The 19,434-nt window shown below is 38.1% G+C and overlaps 1 protein-coding gene across 1 annotated transcript; it reads right to left on the bottom strand.

The window, feature by feature from the left end:
• Window positions 1–237: 237 nt before the first annotated feature.
• impg1b (interphotoreceptor matrix proteoglycan 1b) lies at window positions 238–17,635 on the bottom strand. The gene is made up of 18 exons (XM_030787417.1): window positions 17,569–17,635; window positions 14,551–14,772; window positions 13,686–13,852; window positions 13,512–13,540; window positions 13,103–13,134; window positions 12,916–12,959; window positions 12,635–12,784; window positions 11,986–12,044; window positions 10,919–11,094; window positions 10,513–10,818; window positions 9,401–10,266; window positions 8,980–9,069; window positions 3,985–4,204; window positions 3,520–3,730; window positions 3,105–3,290; window positions 2,805–2,988; window positions 1,953–2,036; window positions 238–324 (listed from the first exon to the last, which is right to left on the bottom strand). The coding sequence occupies exons 1-18, from the start codon at window positions 17,633–17,635 to the stop codon at window positions 238–240; spliced, it is 3,180 nt and encodes a 1,059-aa protein (XP_030643277.1).
• Between the last annotated feature and the right edge of the window lie 1,799 nt (window positions 17,636–19,434).

Genomic DNA, 19,434 nt, shown 5'->3' with positions numbered 1-19,434 from the left:
TCCTAGTCTCCACCAATACTTCTGCATGTACACTTAAACAAAATTCAAGGACTGGCATAAATTATGGATAGAGGTTTTTATAAAGACTTTTCACTTTCTGGGCTGAACCTCCAGTCACCAACAGCTGGTCCTCGTCCAGAAATGTCCAGCTGATTCAAGCAAAGTTCAGTTTAGGAACACCAAAGAGCTTTGGTGCTGTGTTGAGCATAGACACTGGGACTGGTCAGTGTTCTGCCATCATAAAACAGTTACTTCAAAGCCTTCACTGTCAGGTCTTCTCAGAAGGTAACAGGAAGCCCTGTAGTCACCAGGTCGCCTCCATGTCTACATATGGGATGAGAAAAATCCAATGCAGTGAACAGAGGAGCCGACTCATGCATCGTTAAATTCAAAGCACATACATTATCCACATGTCAAAGGACATGGGAACACATATGTAGATTACATAAGGGCTGAAATTGCATTATTGTACACAACATGATTTAGACTTAAAACACACACATATATTATGTAACTGTGAGGTATTTAACATCCACTTAACCACAAGCATGGCATTATGTAAGAAAATGCAGCTTAAGCAAGAAAATGGCCGTAAATGAATTCAGGATTTTCCTTGAGCAGAAGGGTTTGAGTCCCTCAGTACTGTAGTGATTTTTGTTAATTTACTTACTTAGATTGATATTGATAATTCATCTCATGTTTTACAGCACAGTAAAGTTACACACTGCAGTGCAACATGCCTAGTATGACTACAAACAACTGCGACATTGTCTTATACACTTATACAACATCGGCAGCACAATAAAAATCTTACTGAATCAGCTGACAGCTATTCAGCTGACAGGCTGTAGTTTCAGCTAGCATTATGGTACTGTAAACATTTTCCAAAAAATGTTACCCCTACCATCTCCTACATCAAACATACCCTTGGAGATACAGTGAATATTTAATTGAAACAATGTTACTCAGTGTAATGCATTTTATCCAATGACATGCTGTAATCAAACGGTTTTAACTTTGTCCGTTAGTGCGAGCGTCAAAGTTCATTTTATATGATAAGCCACTGAAGAGTGGAGTTAATGGTTCACCTCACTCTGAGGTGGAGAGAATGCTACATCTCCACTTTTCATTCCATAGTTAGTGCATCTAATGATTGAGAATAAAGTTTTACTTTTAATTTTTGGGGATCATGATGTTAAATATTTTTTTAATTTTAATGTTGTTATTAGTGACTCTCAAAACTGATTGCACATTATTAATCAGAAAAAGGCCTGAACGTTCTGCTTGAAACTTACCTTTACCATACTTCAGACCTATGAGGAATGTCAGTTTAAAAGCAGAGTGAGGTTATATGTCAGGGTGTGACATTCACAGCATGATTGTAAACAATTGCAAGTGGTGTCATCCAATTGAACAACAAATGCACAGCAATAAAGATTTTTGCAATGAATCATTTGACAGATTTCCAGCTAACTGAACAGGACAGCCTAACAAAAGAAGAAAAAGGTAAAAATAAAAAGTAAACAAAGACAGAGAAAAAAAGTGGAATGAGAAACAGATTTCTCCTGAGTCAAAAACATTTTGTTTTGTCTGGATCAAATCCAGTGTTCTGCACATGATTTATCAAAATTCTTTGTACTGTGTCTTTTTTGCAAGTCTTAGAGAATTAAGTTTGCAAATACCCTAGAGTGAAGAGAGTGAGTAGAAAATGGATATTTTATGGCTGCTGATTTTCTTTATACAGGATTGATTAGATTCTCTCAGTTCCCTGTAGTCTGCTGGATTATGCTTGTTTTTACTGCCTTTTTATTCGTTTATTTATTTATTTTAATGTTTAGCTACACATATTAGAAACAATGAGGGGAATACACTGCTGTGTGTTGATGATGGTGGTTACAAAGCAACATTTCAATATTCATAACCGAACAGCAAAACTGTGATTCCCTCCTCACCTCGTTATGTGGTATACAGTGGTGAAAATCTACCATTTCTGAAACTAACTTTTCTGATCTTGTGGTGTAGAGTTGTCTGGGGATCTGTGAAAAGCATCAAAAAGAGGTTATTAATGGTCCAATCGTGAAGTAATCAAGAAACTTGCAAGGTGAAATTGCAACTGCAAAAGGTCAAAACAGAGGGGTAAGGGAGTAAGCATTTGGCACTACACGTAAAAGCGAGGAAAAATTGCTTAAGGGAAGGGAATCATCCGCTGTTAAGAAGGTGCTGAAATTAGGCAGTGCCCCTGCAAATGCACAAATCAAACATCCATTGCTATGATTTGACTTGAACACAGCAATGCAGATTGCTATAAATATTGAGACAATGTACATTTAGATTTACATATCTCTTTTCTTTTTAGTGGCACAAATGTGAACTTTCATCATCTTGTTAAATGAGCAGTGTAACCTAAAATCAGATATATGAAAATATGATACATATCCTTTTTAGGGCTTGCCAATAGTTATAGAAAAATGTCACATAAAAAATCTTCCAGGAGACCTGATAATCCTATATAGTTCTAAAAAGTTGTAAAAGATTATTTTAGAAAAACCAGTGTCATTCAACAAAGATGACATTTCAGGTCACAAGTGAGGAGAATTGTGCCACTAGTGTTGTTAGATGTTAATCACTGTGATGTTAAATTGACTGCGGTTATTATCCTCAACTACTCCTGAATGAAAAAAAAAAAATGAGAAATCTCAAATGTGTGATTAAGGCTTAATACAGATGTAAATGCAGAGCATGTGATTGTCGATGGTTAGTCTTCACTGGTTAGTTGAGAATAACATTTGAGCTGCGTTCTTTACCTCAATACTGAGGTGTATATTTTCTACTGATTCAAATGTGCCTTGATCAGAAAGTTGGGAAGACCCAGACTCAGAACTCAAGGGACAGTGGATGCTAGACACATGGGTCAAGATACCATCATCATTCTCAAAAACTGGGTTTACTCTCATAGTACTCTCAAAGGGGAACGGAGAATGTGTGTGCCTACAACACAAAGGAAATGAGGTCTGAACAACAATAAACCAATGCTACATTACTTTATAGTACTATTTACTATGTACTAAACAAACAGAAAGAAAAACCTTTAAAAAGTGGCTTACACTAGCGTCACTGTCTTTCTGGTCCGTATGCATTTCTTGTTTATAAAAATCAAGAGGCCTATAACTGCACAAACCACTGTGAGACTCCCCACCAGGCAGGCTACGAAAAGAAGTGGATCAACTGGGAGAGAAACCAGTTCATTGCAGCGCTCCCCATGATAGTGCCAGAATTTGCCTACAGGACATCTAAAACCGTTGAGAGAGAACAAGTTAAATAGATATGACACATTGCTCTCATAACACAACAGTGCCAAAAGCTGTAACAGTGACTGTTTCTATTACCGCAACCAAGTAAGTATGCCTTCTCACTGTAAATGACTAAAAACCATACAAGTCCAGGGGGAGTAGGAAGCCACACTCTAGAAATGTTGAATGTAATCTGACCTGGAAGTGGCTAAAAGTGTACTGAGAGTACCTGCAGGTGGCTCCATGCCCTGGGATTATTTCACACAGACCCCCGTTGAGGCAATAATCAGGCTGGAGATTGCATATGCTCTGACAGGGTAGACCATCCACTGAGTTATAGCCTGGGTCACACAGACACTCAGCCTCTGAGGTCAGGGTATTCACCACACACCGAGAGAACTCATTGCAGGCCATAAACTTGCATGGATCTGCATAGTCAGCTGAGGAGAAAGGATGAGGCGGGTTATTACTAATGCTTACTGCCCTGTGATCCACACTGACACCTTCAACTTCAGACTTTTAGTTATATTCAAAATGGAAAAAATATCTCTTCCATAGAACAGATGTGAACTTTTCTTTATATGTTTCTGTATAAAGTTATTTATTCTCTGTAAATAGGTGTCTATTCTTAAAGAGACAGAAACGACAAAATTCAACATTATTCTGTACTGCAAGAAATTTCCAGTACTCTTACCAGCTTCTACATCCAGTGATCGGCTGTCAATCTCAATGTCCAATCTCTTGGACGCAGCATTGCAGAAATCTTCCAACACACAGTGCACAGCCTCAGTTACATTATCTGGCACTGGTTTGGCTAGTTTCATTTTGCTATTCACAACCACGCTGCCATTCCTGAAGTTAAGGATCTGTAACTCCTTAAATCCTGTCAAATTGGACTGTAGATAGGGAAGAATCTGAAAAAAGAGGAGAAAAGAAAACGATGAGCACATTTCTACTACATGTATGAACTGTAGTTCAATCTTCTGTGACTTGTTTAGCCACAGATGGGGTTAGTTAAATGAGGATGAGTATTATAATGCTCCCACTCATTACACAGTAGGCAGAATAGCAGCCTCTTTAGGGGAGTCTCTAAAGTCAGACTTATGTTTCTTTGGTTCAAAATACAGGTAAAAGAGAAGAGATAAGAAAGTGATTATGACAGCTAACCTAAGTAAATATGAGAGAATTTCGATGAATCTGTATCTGGTATGGTGCATCTCCCCCAGGAGAAAGTTTCCCACAAATGTCATATTTAAAGGGAAATCTAACTCTGGAACTTAAACAATGTATAAATCCAATTCTCCTCAACAAAACAGTAAATCCTCTGGGGTTCAATGTGTTGCCCACAATGTGTTCCTGCAATCAATTAATATCGACATTAATTTGAATAATAAGATTGAAACAGCTTCTCATCAGCAAAACATTAAAATGATTATTAATATGAAAATAGCATTAGCATAGAATGCTGAATGAGGAAATTTAGTCCAGTGTTGGTTTAGTAACTACAGCATTACAAAAGAACATGGTAATAGGACGTATGAATGACATGTAAGAGAAACAAAAGAGAAAATAATAAACAGAATGCCAACCCAACCACCTATTCAAATTTTCCACTCAGTTTCATTATGTTATCCAAAACCAAGGATTCAGCAAAACCTCATAAGTTCTTTTTCACTTTCACTGATTACATTTCCATACTTCACATTGCATTAAGCTAAAAAATTTCTGTTGTCACCACGTTGTAACCATTAACCATTTGTATTCACTAGATGATGTAAATATAGCATGCTTGTGGCTGATATACTACAAGTGAAGAGGAGAGGATTATCTTGTCTTGGTTAGTCCATGTCTTTACCACAGGAGATAATCAGCATTAGGAGAGCTAAGTGATTTGACACTGGGGCTCAACCTCTCACCTTTTGGCAGAGTACCATGATAGGGAAGGTGTAACTGTTCATCGCATGGCACATGCTGCATTACAGCTACGAGCAAAAACACCACACCAAAGGGCCTGGTCTAATTGGTTGTATAGAAACATTCTTTCTGTAATTGCACTTACAAACATTGAGGGTTCATGTCAGCGATGGAATCAGCCATACAACACTGTGAGAGAACCTCCTCTGTGATTTCAACAATAAATATAGACGATACTTGTAAGTGCATAACTGCAATATCACACCATGGCTAAAAATACATTTTGAGTTATGCATCCGTTCATTTACCGATACATGTGATGGTATACAAAATTGTAGTCTAGCACATTGGGCATAGGCTACTGGTCCTGAAGTTACACATGTATCTACTGGTTCACCTTCACATGTCCTTGCAAAATGATCCCGCACTTAATTAATTTCAAAAACATTGGAATGTTGGAGATTTGAATAAATCACAGCATAAGAATCAGAAGACCTTTGTCACCTCCATATCCAATTGCAGTGGTTGCTTACACAAACCAGTAGAGACAGGAGTAAGAGGAGGAAAAGATTAGGAGGGACCTAGTGGTCTAGGTAGACTCGTATAAAGTAGAGCCCGACCGATATAGGATTTTTCAGACCGATACCAATTTCGATATTTGAGGATTTAAAAATCTGATAATGATATATCTGCCAATATTCTTTTTCTTCCTCTTCTTTTTCTTTTGTCAGAAACACATAACATAAACAAAGTTTTTCCCTAACATTTGTTATGTGAAGTTATTTAAGACTCCTCACCAAGATAACATGACATAATGTAGTTTAAAAATAAACTTGTTTTATTGTCATAAATAGCACTTTGAACAAAAGTACAACAAAATATAGTAAAGTTGTATATATAATGCAGTAAACTGATACAGTGACCTAGGGTAAAGGCTGCTGTTGAATGCATCTAATACTACATGACTGTAGTCATGTCATACCGAGGACTTGCAACTTTGGGATCGCACACTACACGTTTGAACGAGAAGCTAGATAACTTTGTTTGGCTACCAAGCCCTGTTAGATACTTGTTCAGCTCACGTTTATTTATTTTGTTCATTCTGGCTTAATAATTTCCAATGCACTGACTGTAACTACAGACATGCAAGTCACAGATATATTTACCATTGCTTCATTTAGGCAGAATAAGTTAAATGCTACAGTTTCATCGCTCATTAATGTTAGCGGTCTTCCACTGATAAACATGGCATTAGCTAGCTTTGTCGGTAACCTAATTTAGTAATGGACAGCGTTATAAACTGCTGTAAGTGATGTTGCCAAAGAATTTTTAGAAGTGATGAGGGAGAAATGACAGGACCGCTGTTTGTTTACTCGCTAGAACTGCCATGCTGTGTCATAAATAAACCAACAATCAAGTTTAGTCTACACCACTCAGCTACCGTAACGTTAAACATAATTTTGATGTTTGCCTGACTGTACCGGCTTTCACGTTACTGCAGCAAAACCAAGCATGGCTGAAATGAATGTTATATCATGGTTGAAGGATCCATCTTTCATCTCTTTTTAATTGTCATTTATCATATCATATATTATATAAGCTCATATCGGCCGATAATATAGGCACGCCGATTTATTGGTCGGGCTCTAGTATAAAAGCGTGTCTATTTTTAATACGCTATCTATGAGTACTGCAAGAGAAATATAGTTACTGTGGGGCTTTAAGACATCTACTGAATTACTAAAATATAAATGGGCCAAAGAATAAAACAGTTTAAAACTGGTATTAAAACTACTGACATTTGAGTTTGTGTCCAGGTCAGTCAGAACTGCAAATGCAAAGAGCCAAAAGTTTGAAAGTTTTTCTTGTATCAAAGCATTCAGACATTTATTATAAGCCCATTTATAGATTACAAATTACTTAAACAAGTACTCAGATTACTTACTTACCAGAGCAGATTAACATCTGACAGATTTTGTGGGTCATGTTAAGCAATACTCAACAATGCAGTTAGTTTGGGCAACCAGTTCAAATTGGAAATGGGGTGTTTAGTCTTTCACACAAAATTTCATCCTGCTTATTTGTTCCAACTGAATGCTTTATAAAAAAAAAAGAAAAAATTGTCCAGTGTTGTCTAATTTGGGATTCATTTTTTAGGAGCAGATCTTCAGAAAGCTGAAATGCATAGAGTACTGCTTAAGTGCATCCATGCATCTCTGGCCCATGTTGTGACAATCCAATGTGTAATTTTCATTCAATGGTAATTAAAGATAATCTAATGCTGTTAAGGTTATATCATTACAAAATTCCACAGAATACTGGCTCATAAACTTGGTCCGAATTTCAAACCCATCCCTAATCGTCAACAACTGTAGGAGTAATGGATGACAGTAATGGTGTTTTACATCACATCAATATGTCCAATATTTTTGGTAATAAAGAGAAAACTATAAATTGTCCTGAAAGAAAATATAAACAAATATGCATAGACTCCTATTAACTGCAGTACTAAGCAGATTGAAACTGCTTGAGGTGTTCATGTATGACATGCAAACTTCTTGTGTAAACCAGTATTACCCAAAGCCTCTTAGATAGTCACCCACTGCTGGGGCATATTTCAGACCTGGCAGTGTTCAGTCAGCTGATCCAGACCACCCTGAGCACAGCATGCTAAGATGGTTCCAATAAACACCAAGGCAGTTTAGGAAGGCTCCCATGCCTTAGCACACAAAAGACTGTGACTTTCCTGGTTGACTAGTATCAGGCATAAGCTTCTTAGGTACTCCATCAAGCCACTGATGCAGCTCATCCATTCAATCACCCACCAAACAAAGAGGTGTGCCACAAGTGGTTCCCTGAAGCACTCATCGCATGCTACACACAAGCCTCAGATTAAGCCACATTATTTTCAGTAGGTTTTTTTTTATTATTATTATTTGGAATGACAAGTGTAACCATGAACTCCAAAGCTGATTGAACTCTGTTTAAAAAAAAGTGCATCTTTGGAAATTATATACACATTGACACATACATTACACAGAAAGTGTATCCTTTAAACACAGTACAATACATACAAAAAAGAAACCCTCTCCTGCCTCTGTCAAATCAGTACCTCAAAAGAGAAAAACCTGACTCCTAACAACCAAACTGCCAATAACACACTGACAAAATGGAAGAGAGAATGATTCTGTATGCAGTTTTTGGCTTACTCCTTTGGTTATCACACCCCTCAATCAACATTAAAATGGGCAAAGACAATCCAACATAAATGAGTCAAGTAGTTGTGATCTTATTCACGAACATCTCTGCAACTATTACAAACATTTTATTATTCAAGGAATGCACCCAAGCAACCAGTCTGACATGCCAAAAAACCTTCAAGATCTTACAACAAGCCTAAAGCCACATAACGTTCACTGCCCAACCAAAACTTCAGCAAAAAGCACAGGAGATTAAGGCAACATGCAAAACAGAACAGCAAAAACAAAAAAGTGAGGAAGACACAAGACTCAAAAAAGTGAAAGGAATAGAGATTTGAAAATCTCTGGTTAGTTGTTGTGCTGGTGTAAGCTGATTAATGATTCAATGTTATTGTGAGTAATGATCAGCATAACTGACATTAATTATAGCTGATTAGATGACTAATTTTTCTTTGAGTGAACTTATATGGCATGTGTAGGTCAATGTTAATACACAAAGTAATGTATAAATGTTAGCTAAGGAAGTAAATTTTAAATTAATCATGCTTTCACGTTAAGTTCTACAATGGAGATACCGGTATTGAGGCCAGAGTCCTCTGTCTCCCAGTCTGATATTTACTTGGCGCTCCTGGTTGTGGCCTGTCTTTGGGCTCAGAGAACTGTCTCTAGTTGAAAACAAGGTATAACCAGGCTTTGAAAATGGACAATTTCTTATTTGCCATTGAGTAAGTAAGCATGTTTATTCCTTATTATAAGCCTTAAATTAACATGACTCACAGATACCCTCTAAATGTCAAAATCCACACATCATGTGGCCCCTCCATAGAGATACAAACATATGAATGCACAAGTTTTTAAAGGACTTTGGAGATTCCCTTCAACTCAAACTTGACCTTTAAATCTTCACACTGTGACAAAAGCCCAATGCTAACGATAAAAGAATGATAAAAAGGCTTGTAGCAAAACAACATCGAGAGCAAACACATGTTTACCTACCAGCTCAAGAAATGTATTCTCCAGTGATTTGTACTCAGGAGAGCTCTTGTTGAAAAGGTCCTCGGAAAACATCATGTTAGTCACCCGCAAACTAAAGAACACCACTAAGTCTTTGCCCTGATTTACAGCTGACATTAAGGGTGTCATAGGTCTGAGTGATGGTGGTGCTGCAGACTCATACGGGCCATCAGCATTCTCAGACGGTAGACCACTGCCTGAGCCCTGTAGTTCAACATCCTCCTCTGTCTGTTCCACATCTTCCTGCATGTCTGTATAATCATTGGGGACATCATTTGGCTGAGGAGGCGGGGCTGTCCGGAATAGTCTCCCATCCACATTCAGAGTTCTGGGGGTTGCTGTGCTAGTAGTTGGAGTTGGTACTAATGGTATCTCTACAGGAGGGATAGTTTCAGGTAGAAGTGGTATTGTAGGGGGTTCTACTGTTTGGATGGTTTCAATCTTATTGGGGACTGATAGGGACTCTACTGATGCTGCTGTAGGTACTGTAGGTGACAAAGGAATGTCTATTGGTTGGATAGGTTCAAATGTGGGGGATACTGAAGGGCTCGTAGTTGGTGGGTTGTATCCAGTTGATCCGTCTCTTGGAGTGAGAGGCTCTTTGAGTACATCGCTGGACATTGTAGATTGAGTGACCACTGTTACTACATTAGTTTGGATTGTTGATGCTGTGGAGGTTTTTGATGTTGCAACGACATCCACAGAAGACTGGCTAGGAGTTTGTGCTATAATTCCTTCAAGATGCTTCAAGTCCAATGGCACAGCTGTGGCAACAATTTCATTTTCTTCACTTTCCTGGTCCTCTGACGTCTTTGATGAGTAAGCCCCTGTGGTAGTCCTTAGGAAGCCTTTAAAACAAGTGCACAAAGGAGACAGGTGCTTGAAAATGAAATAAAATGTCTTTTGACAGAAACCTGAAGGTGCCATTCTCTCTGCTCTCTCAGGCTCAAAAACACATTTTGTGTCCTGGGGACACACATAAACTATGATTAATATCTGCATCATGTCCAAATAATGATCTTTAACTGGCTATGTGCTACAGTTGGAATTCATTGCTGGGTTTACAATAGTTCTACAGGTCAAGAAAACTTTACCTTCCGTTGCTTCAGTAATCACAATTTCTTTCTCTGAAGTCATATCCTTGTCCTCTGTCTGTGGACCTCCGTCTAACTCAGTAGAAGACTGCTCCATTATAGATACTAATGTTGTAATCTCTTCCCCCATCTCTCCAGGAAGATGATAGACATTCTCTGTGGTTTCCCCAACTGGGGCCATGTCAGAACCAGTTTGTACCTCAGTCACTGTTACAACAGCCTCAGTAACTTCAGGACTTGTCTCAAGGGGGAATTTTGTTTTTTCTGTACTGATTCTCCCAGGTGAAATTGCATCCTCTGTGTTATCTAAAGGTATAAAACAGATATATTATTCTTTCAAACATTACGTTTATTATTTCAAAGATCTTTCCCCTGGATGCTTAAGGGGTCTTTAAGTTTAGTTTACCTGACTGAAAACTGAGTGAATGGATATCCATTGGTAGGGAAGACTCCTCACTCAGGGCCTTGACCACCATATCTTTTAGGCTTGCTTCTGTGTCTGATTCATCTGCAATTGTGTCCGCCCCACTTTGCGCTTTGGTCTCAAAAACCACAGCATAATGGGCCACAACACCCCCAGATCTTTTGCCAAGATGAGAGAGATGGGATGTCAGATTAGGCGTTAGCTCTTACTTTTCTTGTTGATACACTGAATTTGGTGTTTTGATCAAGTTTTGCTAGTCTTTCTAACCAGCATGTGTGTGTTGAATGTAAATGTAAGAATGTAGTCTTTGTTCAGTGTCTTGCGTAGATTTCAGTTGATCTGCTGAAAAGAACACAAAATGTACTTCCCACCAATACGATTGCATGCATATTTGAAATCAGATGTCAAGTGGCTGCTTGTTCTACATGCGCATCTGTGCAGGTCTGCTGACACTCTAATTCACTATAATATGCAACTTCTAATTCAGTGCAGAGATGATTAAATACAGTGACAGGCATGTGGGAAATGTCTTACTTGATATGTCTTGCAATAAATTTGTTCAAAACTTTATCTTTTGGCAACCTCTTTCTGTTTTTATAATTTTTCAATGAATTATAGTTTAATGAGGCTTTGCTATGTTGTTGTCAATCGTGTCTCTTGATAAATTACAAACAGGGGTATCATTTATGTTAATTAGTCGTTTATCAACTGTTTATGTACATCAGCTCTGAGATACAAAATGTAGGCCACTGGCTACTCAAATCACTGTATAATACCTGAGTAAATAATGGTCCTGAATGAATATGAATATTTGGTGATTATGTGCTGCGTTCATGAATGATCCACAAAAGGATTTATTAGCCATATAGAGCAAAATTGTTCTTAAGAAAATACATTTAGACCACAGGCTTCCAATTTGTTGTGTTCTCAAAACCACTTATACCCAAACTTGTTCCTCAAAAAATGGAACTATCCATCCAAGAAGACAATTTTCAAGCTCAATGAAGTGAAATATCTTGTTGAGTCCCTTAGTTCCCATAGCAACTCACCGAAATCCTAGCAATCGAATCTCCTTAAACCCTGGAAGTTTGTCAAATACATGCAGCATCTGCAAGAGAAAACAAAACTCACAGGAGACCTTAAACAGCACAGCAGAACCAAAATACAAACATGCATAGCAATGTAGCATTTGAACTTGTGTGATGAAATTGTGTACTTTGCACTGTATATAATCCCTGATTAATGAATATTTCTACTAAATGTGCTCTTTCTCTTAGAATCATACATAAGAGAAACAGTCCTCTTTTTTCAAATACCATGCCAGTGCTCAATGTTGCTCAATACTGTGCTGGCTTTCCCATTTTTACCCTTCACCATAAGCTCCTTTACAAGGCACCCTTATTCAGATTTATTTATGCTCTGTGAGAGTATTTAGTTTAATAAAACACCCAGTGTTTGTTATGCCTCTGAAGAGTTTTCTAGATATACAAGCCTGATTCATAAAAATCCATTGCCAAGAACATGTGGCTTGAAAAGTCTTTAAATAGGGCACAAAAAGATTATGATCCTCACAAAGCATCTGAGATGACTAAAGCTTACAATATAACACATAACACAGTAATACAATAAAAAGACTCACCATTCAACAAAATTAATTGGCAAATCATATTATGAAAATAAAGGCTCCATAATACTCACTTGTTCTTGAAGTCTATGTGTGAAGTCTTGGTGTTGAGGTGTTTTTGGGTCACTCAGTAAACCACTGTAAACTGGGTCCACTATGGTTACAGTGAACTCAATTATGTGCTCCACCATGTCTCCGGGCATAACACTGACAACTTCAGTTTGCTTAGAAATAAAACAGCCACAGTACATTTACTTGCCTTGTAGGTAAAAAGAAAATTTTATAGAAGTATACGTTTTTAGTATGACTGTTGTGAAGCAAATAAATTAATAAGTTGATAAGTTCCTGTTCTTACCTTTTCTGTTTCAATTATTAACAATTCCGAGGGAGTTTTTGAACCTGGAGTCAAAGCACTCATTAATTGGTCAATGCATTTAAAATGTGAAGATCAGAGAGCAGTAAAATACTCTGAAACATCATGACTAACAAATATGTTGATAGACATTGTGTTTTTAAAATGATTTTTATCTAGTATGGCTTACACTTCTCTCCAGGTGTTGTTTCTGGCAGAGCCCTAAAATGATAGAGAAATATTAGGACAGATTTAATCCTTCAAAAAAATGAAAAACAAACAACAAACAACAAACAAGCAAACAAGCAAAAAACCAAAATATAGCAAAAACAATAGTCAGTAAGAATGGCTTCAAGCTGTTTTCCTAAGCATTTTTGTGTGCTTGTCTGTTTGGGCTTGGATTGATTTAAGTGTGTGTCATCAGGACCCAGCATTCAGGGTTGACAATTTAACTTTTGAATAGACTTTGCTTTTACATTTGGTAGCCCACACAGAGGAGAGTAGCGATCTTGCAACTCAAGGCCACAAATGTGCCGTTTAGGGAGAGAGCTGTCTATGGACAGAAGTAGTTGTACATCTGAACTTCTATGTGACTTCACCTTTCAGTTCCATCTCGAGCATTTACTCTCTGTGGAAGACAAAAATCTATTTTAGAACATCAAACGCCTAACTGCTTTCAAATAGTTTCCATAGAAACAGTTTGTATTGTGTAACACGAGTAAAGGTGAGCACCGCATTGAAATTATGTAAAAATTTCTATTTAAAACATTCACCTTGGCCACCATGTCAAGGTGTTCCTGGGTGCTAGTGAAGTTTTGAGCCAGATCTTCTGCACAGAGTGAGTCCCTCTGACAGGCATACACCCACTGCTGATACTCCATGGTGTCAGGAACCCTGTCTAGAAATATCTGGAATGCCTCCCACACAGCTTCCTGACAAACTGAGCACAAATTCAGGTATATGATTTTGACAACCACGCTGAAGCACACACTTGAAAATTCTCAAAGTGGAAAATTTCATATGTAATAAGGCCTGTTGATACAAGGTTAACATATAAAGAATATTTGCAAATACAATCTGTCAGAACAAATTTTAATCAAATCTCAGTTTCACACTAAGCCAAAGAATCTTGTAAAAAAGAATGCAAATCGAAAGTTGTGAGACTCTTGTGCGTTTGCTCTGTATAGACTGATAACCTCTGAAAACTGAATATCCCAGAACCTTTGAAGTTTAATTGGCTTATTTAAGTCTATTTACATTCAGAAAACCTACACGGTCACCATTTAAATATTTGGTCAACATTAGAAAATAATGGGAGGGAAAATCACATTTTTCTGTGTTTCTACAACTATTTTTTTGTCCTCATTAACTTTGAACCAAAAGAAAAACCATCAAAGGAGACAAAATTTGACTGAAATGCTAAAAAGAGAAAAAGACCCTCTCTTTGATAAAGTTCTTTTATCTAGCCTTGGCCCTCAGCCAGTTGTGGAGATATTTGCTAGTCTCTATTTTCTCTGAGGAACTCCGATGAGTCAAATAGCATCATGATCCATGAGTTGCTGCTGTGGCTGAGACTTTGCGGCCAAATTTGGCATTCTTCTTCATTCTTCCATCCCTCATGGCATGGGGGTAACTTACCTCTGAGTTTGTAGTAGGCTTTGTGGCTGGTTATGACCTCTGCCATGTTCTCGTGTGGACACACTTTCACCCCTGTACTAAATACTGTCGATCTCTTTGTTCGGTGGCTGTTTACATCCACAGAGGGTCTGGCTCCTGATGTTTGTTTGGCTGGTTTCACAGCCTCTAAGAAGTGTCTGTATTTCACATTTCTCATGTGGTACAAGTGTTCACTGTTTAAATCTGCAATAGGAATCACATGGAAATCTGTCATCATTCTCTGTTAAAATAAAATAAACCAACAAACAACAACAAGTACTAAAAAAACTGTCAGTTTTTCACTTTTGTCATGAAGAGTTGAAATGCACTTATCATAATTATATTAGGCAGTTGTAATTATTAGCATAATCAATTTCCTTGTACAATTATAATGATCATAGTATGTAATAAATTGGTCAATGATTATTTTATGAATAAGTAACATGTAATTACACTGAAGACAGGGTCAGACACCCTTTTAAATCTGTGCTTGGTTTGTTTAATGTAGAATCTAATGGGATCAAGTTCTCTAAGCATACAGATTGTTAGAATGGCATTGTGACAGATGTTAAGAGCACTGAGCAGGGAGGAGGAGTCCAAAAGGTCTGTGTGCTGCAGTTGATCAGGGTTAAATGTCTGACCCCACGTAATTCCCCGAGTTAATACACTCTACAGCATGTACGGTGGTCAAACATTCTTTGAATTAGTAGTTGCTTTCTATGCATCTTTTTGGACAGCTAGTCTTATAAATTTACACTACTTTTCTGACCTTCCACAAGAGTTGTTTAAGCCCATTTTATTATTCCATTGAATGAAGCTTTAACGAAAGAGCACTTAAAATTCTAAATTACTTAGCGGCCAACGAGGTTATCTAATGCTGACTCGACGGGGCTTGTAGCGTACCGTGATCCCTGCCTGCCTGATGTGTGACGTCTTAATGAAGTTTACTGGGAGCCATTAATAGACTCATGTCTAGTATGTGAATGACACTGAAATCTTCTTCTGGATTCATCTAATCACATTTTGCTGAGGTATGTTCATACACAGTTAAAATAAAGTTCTAATGACTGTTTTATATTATGTGCAATGATATGAATGGCTGTTCACAATTAAATCCAATGAAATGATGCAGATTTTTATTCAGCAAAATAAATACTGTAGAAACTCTAGGCTCCAATGAGGTCAGAGGCTCTCACCATTTTTAGTGAGATGAATAAAACAGTTCCTGGCTGTCTACTACCTCTGTTTTTTTTTTGTTTGTTTTTTTCATGTCACGGCAAGGCAGTGCCATGCTGTTATGCAAGGCAAGTCAACCAATGAGCACAGTCCTTCCATTCAGCTGAACCCAATTTTTTTTTTTTTTTGAAATGGTACATTGTGTGAGCAGGTGGCAAACTTCAGAGGCTTTCTTAAGACACTAAGCCCTGCTCAGTGGGGCCACTCACTCAGACCTCACTGGTTTACTGTTGTGTGATAATCCATAGGAGGTCAGTTACAAATACAGAGGTGTAAATCAGATACCCTGACTTTAACAATATGTTCTGACTAAAGACAATGTTATGTATTGGATATTAGTGTGTAGCTGCTGTACTTAAAGTCTGGGTTCTGAAAGAGAAGTATTACCTCACACAAACAGGCATTGTTGCCAAGTGCAGAACTTTGTTTATCCTATCATTTCATATTTCCATTAAGGAAACTCCACCAAATGGACAGACCACATGCGAGTAGTTTTATAGGCAGTTTTGCATGTTGTGAATAGAATGTTTGAAAGACAAACAAACAAACAAAAAAAAACCCCAACAACCAACAAAAGAAAAAACAACTAAGAACGAAGGACTGGTTGTTTTGGATGAATGATGCCACTGATAAAATAGAGAAACCCTTGTCATGTAACTATAAGCTGACAAGAGATGACTCAAGTCAAAATGTGATTATGTCAATAACGAAGAGTAATGACTTGTGGGGAACGCAGCTGAATCAAACTCTTGAGCTGTCACCTCAGTTCACCCTTGCAGTCATATCTCAACTCTCATTTGTTTTGATCTGGGACAGAGGCTACTCAGAGTGCTGGCCCATGTGACCAGGTCCTCAGATGTGTACCATAATATGAGTGAGGTCATTCATGAAGTCTCCCATCATCTGGTTTAGAGAGCTCATCTCTCATCTCTCCCTCACACAGCTAGGGTGCAAGTGTCCATGCATCACAAACCAGGGAGAATGTATATTCGACAAATGCCAAAAAAGGAATTGGGTTGCGATCTCTCCTGTGCCGTGATGTGTTTGTGTTCTTGTTCTGGCATGAGAGGCCAAGGCTAAATGGGCCTTGTTTTGAGGAAAATGATGAAGGCTTCAGAGCGGAGCTACAAGCCAGAAAAGATTAGTGTCTAGTGCGGCCCCAAACAGAATGCCTTTTGTTTCCTCCCCTAATGAAAGGATCACACAAACACTACTCCTAAATCCTGGAGGTAAAATTTAAATCTCCAAAAACTACTTTGTTTGTAATGCTTGATAAATTTTCTCTTTCCAATTATGTTTACCAGACAGTAAAAAAAAGGCATTTTCATTTGTTTGGTCCTTCATTTTTTTTTTTTTTGCTTAAATCCTGAAAACAATTGTTCATTCATTAAAAATACATTTAAGGCTTATTGCAGTACTTTGAAACAACAACTCTACACAATCCCTCAGTTTGAATTACAGTTGGCTGTATGCAGCTCCTGTTCAAGGAAGCCAGAAACATAAAATAAATAAAAGCTTGAAGGTGATCATGTCATCTCTAAGATATCAATATAGAATTACTTGTGCATGGGTAAACGTGCCCTATTTGTATGCCACTGTTTCTGTATCTAAGGTATGAATTATGGCTTTGATGTGCCCCTATACCTCACTTATATACAGAGGACAGAATGTTTGTTCCAATAAAAGATAGTGACAGAGTAGAACTAAAACATACTAAGAGCAAGCCACAAATAGAATTATAGTCTCCTTTGAGTGCTGTCTTACCTCTGATTTTGGTAGCTTGGAGGGTAAACAAGAAGAGGATGAGAAATAGTCCCGTTTTCAATGGCATGGTGCAGTCGTTTATTTCCTTTTGGATGCAAAATTGGTCATTTGGGCAGACAAGGAAGTTGAAATTCTTCTATGATTTATCTTCTGTCCATGGGTGAAAAACAAAATTTCCTGTAACTGTTAGTCCAGGCTGCCATTGAAAAGGTTTTAGGAGATCCCCAGTAGGGGTTCAGGAAGGAGGCTGTCTATGCTTCTACCAGATGGTCCAGGTTCCCGGGTGATGTTTGATCCCCAAGGACAGTTGTCATCTGCAGAGTCCTGGCGGAGACTGTAACTTGAACGGTGTGTATGTGTGTATGTGTGTGAGTGTGTGACTGTTTGTACGTGTGTGTATATTTGTGTGTAGAAGATGCTCCTCAGTGTGACAAGTGTGATGAGGTTAAAAATGCAGGTTCCCCCTTAAAGACTAATCAGTTTACCTCCGTTCGCACCTAATCCCTCAAAGCCCATGTGGTCGACAATCTTCATCCTGTTAGTAGCCTTCTGGAGCAACATCTGTCAGTCAGGGAGCTACTAGCACTGGGTTCCAGTCATAAACCACCGGCATAGACTGTCTGCCCACCACCCTAATCCTGGTGGTGCCCCTTCCAGTCTGGCACAGGGCTTCCTCTGAGCTGTGCCAACCTCGCTGGCTACTGAGAAGGATACTGTACGTTCTACTCCCCCGGAGAAACAATGTGCTTTATTCCTGCTCTGTGAGCATGGGAGCAAGTGCTGGACAGTCACTGAGTGCTCCTGTGTTGTATTATGGTCTCAGGCCTGCTGATTTAGCTGGGAAAAGGATTAGAAGTTCACTGTTCTCATTAACATTTCACCGCCTTAAATAAGGTTCCCCAGACCAAATCTATTCAAGGAGCCCCAGATAACTGAAGTGTACATGTAGAGCATGAACTTTTGGTGATAATTTTCTACTTTTTTTCTACTTCTGTTTCATTCTTTTGTTTGTGCTCCCTCATGTATCAGAGATATAATGATAAAAAATCAAATCAAGATAATAAAATAACTGAATTTGCTTGAACTACATTTGAATATTTAATTTAATTTAATTTAATTTAATTTAATTTAATTTAATTTAATTTAATTTAATTCATTGTTTTGTTTGTTAATGGACCCTATGAAGTGTTCTTTTTGCAAAATGTGCTCCTGTTGCAAAGTAATTTGTATCAGTTATTTGGATGAAGAATGCAGACAATGAACCGCACTGGTTCAGAGCAGAACTGCATCATTAGATTTCCTCATTATGCTGCGTCCCTGACACGAGTGAAAAGAGCTTAGAGAAACTCCAGGGGAGCTCTTATTGAGGATGCTCAGCCCACAGCATAAGTGTGTCGCGGAGCCAACATTACCAGAAAACACCTACCAGTACAGAACTGCACAAACCTGGGGTTACCTATCTGAATTCTATGGACTGTTAACTTAACATAAGAAAATGAGGTGGACTATTGAAATTTCACCATGACATTTGTGACTGCTTTAAATCATGTGCCGCATTGTTTCCATTGTTGCAGCCTTTTCATACAATAATGTCATTAAAACACAACAACAGACCATTCATGTGAGTGATATTTGAAAACATCCCACAGTCTATTGGTGCTGGTAATGAGAGAGAATCTATCAAGAATAACCATTTGATTTTCAAATGAGTTACTTTGTGATCCTTGCTTGTATGTAGAAAGGTGATAGATCTCATGCAAAGCAGTTTGACCTTCACAGTCAAGCTGACAACTTAAATCATTGTCCAATTAGAGAGGCTGGATTCAATTATGCCAGTGTGAGTGAGTCAAACCGACCAGTTGTCCC

This window comes from Chanos chanos, chromosome 10 (assembly GCF_902362185.1).
Source record: "Chanos chanos chromosome 10, fChaCha1.1, whole genome shotgun sequence".
NCBI classification, from domain to species: domain Eukaryota; kingdom Metazoa; phylum Chordata; class Actinopteri; order Gonorynchiformes; family Chanidae; genus Chanos; species Chanos chanos.
The sequence above is the reverse complement of the archived record's forward strand: the minus strand, read 5'-3'. Positions and strand labels throughout refer to the sequence as shown.

Coding starts and splice junctions, on each gene's coding strand:
- impg1b (XM_030787417.1), bottom strand. CDS start 17,635: ATGCCATTGAAAACGGGACTATTTCTCATCCTCTTCTTGTTTACCCTC. Junction 13,135..13,511: donor GCTCGAGATGGAACTGAAAG/GTGAAGTCACAT, acceptor CTATCATTTTAG/GGCTCTGCCAGAAACAACAC. Junction 2,989..3,104: donor AGAAAGACAGTGACGCTAGT/GTAAGCCACTTT, acceptor TTTGTGTTGTAG/GCACACACATTCTCCGTTCC.